Source organism: Cariama cristata, unplaced genomic scaffold (genome assembly GCF_000690535.1).
Source record: "Cariama cristata isolate BGI_N322 unplaced genomic scaffold, ASM69053v1 scaffold2050, whole genome shotgun sequence".
In the NCBI taxonomy this organism is placed as follows: domain Eukaryota; kingdom Metazoa; phylum Chordata; class Aves; order Cariamiformes; family Cariamidae; genus Cariama; species Cariama cristata.
The window spans coordinates 44,166-52,558 of NW_009595065.1; the positions used below are offsets into that span (position 1 = coordinate 44,166).

Here is an 8,393-nt window from a genome sequence, read left to right on the forward strand (position 1 = left end):
CACTGATTTTTTTTTTTACACCCCAGCTTAAACTTTCCATTAAAAAAAAGTCCATCAGAACCTCTTATTTCAGTTTATTTTAAGCAGCATAGAAAGCTTTGGAGGTACCTTGTTTTGTCACTAGGTGCAAGTTGACAGATTCTTTCTACCTCCTATTGGAAACTGCAGTCAGTAACTACTTCCAGAAAAATACATTCAAACAGTAATTATTACTACATTTCTTTTTAAAACTCAGTTTAACCTACAGAGATTTCAAGTAGGTTTCACTGGCTGCATTCAGCCAGTAGCTTAAGTATCACATCATAAAACTTACGCTTTAGGAAATGAAAGGGTTGTTTTTGACTACACAAAACAAGACTTGTTAAATATCCAGCTCAACAGCTAAGTTTAGATTTCTGTTCCCTTTCAAAGGTCCAGTTAAAAGCACCTGGACATCTTCTTAGCAGCTGCAAGAAGGACCCAGTTTGCTACCATGCCAGCATATCAAGGGTGAAACCCAGGCTCTCTCAGAGATAAGCTGTCTGTATGCCTGTAGCCTCTTCATGAAGTCACCCAAGCATTTCAATATTCCCAACTATGGTCTCTAACAAGCCTAACTCATCATTCCTAACCCTATTCCCTCTAGGCACAGGGTATCCTGGTACTATAAGGCTGCAACATGAGCTGCACCTCCCAGCAAGCCTTAGAGTCTTTACCGACCCTTTAGACATAAGTTTGGGTGTTGCAACAGGTTGAGTAGCTCACCACACAAACCCGTTTTCTTGGCAAGAGAAAGACCAACCTAACCACGCTGTGGAAGGCTAACAAGTGATGCCATACAGGACACAGCAAATCCAGGTGCTACAGGGATGAGAAATATGTACAGATAAGGACTGTCCAAATCAAGGCTGACAGACACATGTGTAAGAAAGGTATGTATTTCAATTTGCTTTCTTCCCAATTGTCAGAGGTCTTCACATACAGCTACTTGGTTTCAAAAAGGGTTTGAGCATCTACAGGTGATGACAACCAAAGATGCACATGTTCCTCTGCCCAAGCCTAACTGACTGTAGGGATCAAAATCTTGCAGTTAGGATAAAATCCGATTCAGCTAGGAGCTCCTATGACATTAGAATAACGAACTGAAAACATGTGTGTTTGTCCCCTAATTGGTAATCTTGCAAAGCAGAAAGTACCAAGGCATAATTTCCACCTGGCCTCACTACAGCTACATCGATCTAGGTTGCCTGTAACAGTTGCTCATATAGACCAAGATATTTGTGCATCCTTTCCATTAAATTCAGTATAAATTACTGAGAGTTAGACAATAGTACGTATGCTCCTTCTGAGAGAAGGGGCAATAAGAATTGTGGGTTTGGGTAGCTTAGACTGGTCAGTCTGGAGGAAAAAGGTTTAGTTATTGATGTCATCTGTGCCTATTCAGAGTGAAACTTTGCTGACTCATTGTGAGAAGCATCAGGAAGAGACATCCTTCGTGTCTACCAGGAGTCCTTGGGATTACAAAATGCTTACCAACAACACCCAAAGAGGAACTGTGGGGTTTAAGCTGGGAAGAAGATGAAGTGACAGATAACGCACGAAGAGCCAAGAAACAGCTAGCGTGACACTGCTGCTGTCTGCGGGATTGCTCACAACAGAGCACCAGCCAGGGGAAGCCGTTCTCTGCCCCACTGAGGCTGTTTAGGGCCATTTTGTCTTTAAGCCTTCCGAGGAAGATGAAGGTTTCTAAGCAGTCTGGAAATCAGGGTGCAAAAGTGTGACCAATCACCCCAAGCCATCTCCTAGCTTACCCGTGTAAAACGTCGTGTTGTTGGATTCCAGTTCAAAGATGCTTTTGGTCTGTGAATCAAACCGAAGCCATAGTCCAATTGCAAGAACTGCTGTCCCTGCAAGCTGTAAGAACAAGTATGCCTTGTTAAATAATACCAATTAATATATTCACCTTCATATTTAGTAACAACATCAGAAGTAAACACAGGATACAGCTCGGTTATTTAAAGAGGTGGTGACAAAGAACCAGCATAAAAGGATGGAGATACCAAAACAAGAACAAACTTAGTTTACCGACATGAGCCATCTCGTTGACAGATACATTTACATATTAAACTACAATGCCACATGAGAACAATGCCTTTCTTGTTCTTCACTGAAAATACCTGAGGCTTACCGAAGTGCCAAGTGTCAGTATTTCCACTGACCCCTCCGCCCATTGTTTTATCCTGGGTGACTGCAATGACATTGCATGGTTTAGCGATCTTAAACCTTCACACTGAAGGACAAGTGTATCACAAGAAAAAACACCTTGTAAGGCCAGCTAAAACTTTCAGCATATTAAATAGACTGGTAAGAATTCTGTGTACCACAGTATAAAGTCTAGGAAGAGTGTTCTTTCCCACAAAAGAGGATAAAAATCAATCCAGTAAGTTACCACACTGACAGGAAGAAAATAGAGGCTGCTGAAACAGCAACATGGCTGTGTGCTGATCTGGAACCATGCAATCAAATTTAGATAATATTTAGTTTTATTTTATCATCATCTCTGCCTGTGTGCCTCCAGGTTCCTCTTAACATCGGTGCCTGTGTTTGTAGCAAGTTGTTGTGTGTACAAATTAGCTTCTGGATGAAACATCTGGCAGAAGGCATCTGAGAAGTGTTGCAACAGAGAGGGACTTGCACTCTGGTAAGGCAAACACTAACAGTTTCCTTTGAACAGACCAAATCCTCTCTGCTTTAAAAAGAAAAAAACCTGGAGTCATCTTGCATGAAAAAGAAAAAGAACCCAGGACAAACTAGGAAGCTGGAGAGCATGCTTCTCAGCTCTTCCTTCTCTCCTTTGAAGACTGTTTAACCACCAAAAAAAGCTTTACAAAAGCAAGATGAGGACAGAAATACCACACATTGCAGCAGACATTAAAAATTTAAACTTGAGTGAGCAATAAGCTTGGAAAGTCTGGAGCTTTGGTTAGGCAAAGCATGCATGGGAAGGAAAAAAACCCCAAAGCCTTATCTCTGATAAGAAGTTCCTTCTAGAAGGGAACAACATTCTTGATTCACCTCCAAGAAACAGTAAAGTGTTTACTAATGTCAATTTTCAGTGAGAATATGGAAGGCATTCCCACAGAAAGCACCCGTGGGTAGACTTCTTCCACACCAAGCCCAACCACCCCAGCCCCATGGTCTCCCCACGGGGAGCCTGACAGCCTTTTCTCCTTGCCATGGGAGGGTTTGCATTCAAAGGCAGGGACAGTTTTCCTGCCCGTGGCTGTCCTCTCTAGCCTCCTACGCTTGCTCTTCAAAAAAAAACCCAAAACCAAACAAAACCAAAACAAAACACAAACCAGGGTGAGCTGTGAAGATTCACACAGGACAAAAATGAAGTGCAGTGAAGGTTTAAGCGAAGGTATAACCCCGGTAGCTTTTCAGTAGAAAGCATCCCAACTGAAGTGCTTAAAGGGCTCAGCTATCAGTGAAGAAAAGCGAAAGGCCAGCCATGCCAGAAAAACCAGCATTTCTTGTATGGCAGGCACCTGACTTCCAAGCCTGCCTCAAAGAGGAGCTGCAGGGTTTTAGCTGGGAAAAAGATGAAGTGATAACACACTGCAGAAAGAGCCAAACCCAAATGGAAGTTTCCAGACCTATGCAAAAGGCGCTTTGTTGCTGTCAGGGGTGAGTAGGCACAGGCTTACTCACAAAGCACACAGCAAGAACAAAGCCTGCGCATACCTGCCGCTTTCCTCGTTAGGGCTGACAAAAATAATTTTAAGTTATGCCGAAGAACCTTGGTAGTACTCAGTATGTCACAACAGCATTATTATTTTCAATTTATTGTGCCACAGCAGCACCCCAGAGGAAGGGAGAGGTGCAATTGGGGGACTGGCAGAGAGAAGCGTTGCTGCTCTACCTGCACTCACTGCTACAGCATCCCTTAAAGCCTCTGCAATCTCATCTCCCTTCAGTGCCTCAATTCCAAAACCAGAAGAGCTTCGTGATGGAAAAAAACAACCAACCAACCTGCAGACTAGAAGCAGTGCATGAGTTAAGTCACCCAGTATTTAATAATACTGTTTGAGACTCACTTTCCTGGGTCAAACAGTCTTCAGCTTTTATAGGCATCCAGATCTGCAGCATTAAGAAGAAACCTACAGCCTCTGCTTGTTTTGCTAGGACCTCATGAATTGCAAAGCCACAAGCCTGAGCACACCCAGCTCTCGGCCGGTTCCACAAGCCTCTGGATTCGAGTCGAGAGCTCAGGGGCAGCACTGCAAATGGAGGAAGGCACAGCAAAGGATGGTAAAACTAAAACCCAGAGCTGATCCCCTAGCACACCTTTAAAGCCAGAGCATTCAAACTGTGAAGAAACTCTAAGCCATACTACAACTGTGTAGTTAATCTTCCAAGTCCAAGCAAAGTAGAAGGCTCAATTAATGACCTCTTCAGAAATAAACTGGTTGGTTAACATTAGGGACAACTGACATACCTAATGTAGCTCCTTCCAAAAAACAAACTTAACCCTTCTTCCCCACCACCTAGAGTTAAGTGGCATGTTTGCTCCTTGGGAAAGCAGTCATCCTGGGGAAAAGTTAAGATGATTACAAGAAACTTATGGGATCACCAAACAGTGATAATGCCAGCAAATTGCTCCACCCCACTAAAAAAACAGATCGGATTAAATAAAGTGATAATTCTCCCCATGGTGGACTAGAAAAAAAAAAGCAGCTCCTTCTTGCAAGAAAAAGTGACTTTTTTATCTCAGTTTAAGGAAAGCAGACTTGTGTTCTCAGTTTGTGCTCTTCCTACCCACAATGACCACTGAACTAAAAAAGGCACTTGTAAAGCAGAAGGCAAGAAAGTAATTTGAAGCTTCAAGTTTCCATCAAAACAAGAAGAGAGGAGGGCACTGATGCCAGCCTCAGAGGGAGAGGCAAGCACAGCCCCACAGGCACCCACCGCACTTGGCAGCACCTCAACCCAAGCTGGCACACCAGAGATTGGTACACAGCCACTTCTCTGCTCACCGATGCTACGCCAGTAGGTTTTGGCAGCTGTGTTGGGGTGGTTTTGGTAGCTGCATTTTTCTTCTCCGGGAAAGGGGTGCAAGCCCCCCACTACCCAGGCTGCATGGAAGCAGATCCCCTGAAAAGCTCATTGCTGGGGTTTTTAATCAAGTGTTTTCCCCAGTCTAACAGACCAACTGACCTGTTTTGTCATAGGAGTTGAGTAATACAGGATATTTCTAAGTAGATCTGTGCCAAAAAAAGAAATCTAACAGAAAAAGAACAAAACTGTGTTTTCCTGAAGCTAGTCACTCTGTGTGTGCAAAAACCTACAAAACTAAGAAGAGGACAGGTTTTTGTGCTTATGAAACATGTAAATAGGATGTTTCTGTAGTAACAAGTATAGGAAAGGGAACTCAGAAGACAGTAGTGTTTTTATTGTTGTTTTTTTTTACCAATCTGACCAAAATGTGAAGTTAAAGGGGCACTACTCACTGTATTGGAAAGGTTTGTGGCAGAGATCCTCCAGTAACAGCATGTCCTGGCACAAATATGCTACCGACGTCCCAGCTCAAGCGCACCAGGCTTCCTTGGGTTTCCCCTAACCATTACTAAGCATCTTAACAGCTCCCAGCTCATTTCTGCTTGACTTCTCTGTTCTACAGCTGCAATAGACATATGCTAAGCAAGGATAAAAATACCTGGTCACTCCTCCTCTAGTCCTATAGAGGCTCCTTGTTTTTTTGAGTTTGGTTTTTTTTTGCATCACATGCAAACATACCCCCACTGCCTCAAAGGCCCTACTCCTGCATGCATCTTTCTGCCTGTTGCAACAGGAAAAAACAGCTTTTTTTGGTCTGTCTTCCTTTCTTACAGAGCCCTAGTGAGCCTCCTGTGTAGGACTTCCCTCCTCCCACCCACCCAGCCCCATACTCTGACAACAAACACCTTCTCCAAAGTCAGCTCTTGCCATTCCTCTGGCCTTCCCCTTACAAACTACATGGTTTTGCCTCTCAGTATATCTAAGGGTGCATCCTGGTATTTGACACCCTCCTTTCTTTTAGCCTTCTATGTGACAAGAGATAAACTGACAAAGGATCTGTACCACTGCAGAGGACAGTGGCTATATACTCGAGATGAGAAACAACCCATCCATCCTGGAGGCAGAAGCCATACAGAATGCTCTGCCTTCCTACTCTCACCATACTTTGCTAACTTCAGTGTGAACTTGGAGCGTTCAGTGCTAAGGCATGCTATCAAGCAATTTCCACTGCATTTTTTTTTTCACCTTTAACACCTGAGGTTTCACAGTTACAGTCTCTTAGCAAAAGGCCTGCACAGGGAATCATTAGATTTAATAATACCGGTATAAGCACACATTAAAAGTTTGAGCTTTTCAAACTAGAAATTCCAATTTTTGTTCACATATCCCCTGATAACAGCAATGCATGACACTACTTTGGGAAGCTGATTTTAGGTTTAACTACGATTTTGCAAGGACTATTTTGCTCAGTCCCTTCTGACCTTGTCACCTCCATCCATCTTGAGAGAAGACAATGCCCAGGCAAGCACCCCACTTGCTGCAGGCATCTCACAGCATCTTACCTGTCCATGGACAGAACTGCCTCTCAAGGGGCTCAAGGTCAAGGCAGTTATCAAGTCCTTAGAGCTGGCAGGTAAAGCTTTGGGAGGGAGACATCCCCCTCCAGCCCCCAGCACCCACCAGGTTACTGTCAGCCCTTCCTCCACTTCCACAGCATGGAGGCAGGGATAGGGAAGAAGCAAGACATGGCAAGAACTCCTGATATATGGATCAAAGCCTGTAAAAAAAGCCTTTGTTCAGGAAACTATAGGTTCTGCTATTTTAGCACATTCAGACCAAGCTTATATGCAACTTCTATCAGGTTTGTGGCATTACCTCTAGCAGAAGGTACAGCAACATGTGGAAATACAGCAGAGTTGGTCAAAAGTAAATACTACTTTCAGTGTTGTCACCTCAGCATTGCATCTAACAGAATACTGTTTTTTTTTTCTTTAAGTAAGCAGGTATGTCAGGCTTTACGTGACTGTTCCTTACATAGGTTTTAACCAGGGTGTGCCAGGAGTACACTGAAAAGCCACTATCTTCCCGTCATAAAAAGGTAAAAACTTTCAGGTAAGAGTCTGACTCAGATCTTCCTCCGCATAAGACAGACAACTAACTTTTTCCCCTCACTGTGCAGGACAGTGGATTAATGAAGCCAGGACCAGATATATGATGTTGCAAAGCACATAGGCAAAGAAATTGAGAACGTTACAAGCAGTAATGAACTATCTGTTTCTGTCCTGTTACTCTATAAATAAAACCCCATAAACAGTAAGTACAGATGAGGCTCAACATCACGCTAAACCCTTAATGACAGGATTAGTGTTATCCACAACAGCCCAGGTTTTCAAACTTCTAGAAAAAAAGCTTTCCTAACAGAGGTGCAGTAAGTGCTAGCAGTTATGTAAGAAACTGCAGCTATTTCCAAACTCCTTAAAAAAAAAAAGAGTAGATTGGAAAGGATGTATTTTCTTTCTGCTTAGGCTAGTTTCAAGAATGTTGTGGGCTAAGTTAATGTCACAGCATTTATTGCAATAAAATGGTGCTCCAGTACAGTAGGAGCAGCATTACAGAATTCCTGAACCACCGCCAAGACTAGTGCCCATTTCATACAAGTTCCTATTCAGAAGCCAGTCTACCATATTTACAATTTAAATTGCAAATAGGAGCTAGGACTGCTAGAACTCTAAGCACAAGTACCTTCACATCAGGTTTCTCAAGGCAACACCCTCCAACACCGTTCCTGACTTCACAGCACTTACTAGGATTGAAACACTGAGCTGAGCCCAAGCAGCATTGATTCATACGCTGCAATCAGCAACTAAATCAGTTTATTACAGAAAGCAACTAATTTCTGTTCCTCTTGTATGTATATGCATATTTATATATACAAACACACACACATATTTCCCTGCCCATCCTGCAAGTCCTCTTCTCCACCTGAGCAGTGAAGACCCTCTGCAAAAGTCAGAGCACCGAACTGCTACCGCCTGCTCCTGCTGCAGCATAAGCAGATGAGATTATGGCTCAAAACAGTCACAGGTATCTTCAAGTTACAGAAAGAAAAGAGCCCTCCAGGCCTAATCTTGCTAATCTTACTTTAAGAGGCACTCCCACAGACAAATGCATTTCTTTATGTAACACAAAACGTTCTGAAGAGCGGAGAGCCAGGACAAGACAGTTGCCTTATACATAGAGGAGCAAGAAAATAATTACTCAAAGACTCAATGTGAACTCTGACTGTAAGCTACAGCACTTCTTTGTCTATAATACCTTAAATTACAAATATTAGAAGCAGATGTCTTTGTATTGCA

The 8,393-nt window shown here is 43.0% G+C and overlaps 1 protein-coding gene across 1 annotated transcript in view; it reads right to left on the reverse strand.

Annotated features, from left to right (window-relative positions):
* The window catches only part of CD9 (CD9 molecule), a 9,272-nt gene extending 7,202 nt beyond the window's left edge, over positions 1-2,070 (reverse strand). Inside the window, exons 1-2 of the mRNA XM_009700353.1 lie at positions 2,065-2,070; positions 1,791-1,911 (exon numbers count right to left, since the gene is read on the reverse strand). Coding sequence (XP_009698655.1) covers positions 1,791-1,911; positions 2,065-2,070 — 127 coding nt within the window. The remainder of the gene's footprint in view (positions 1-1,790; positions 1,912-2,064) is intronic.
* Positions 2,071-8,393: the final 6,323 nt, after the last annotated feature.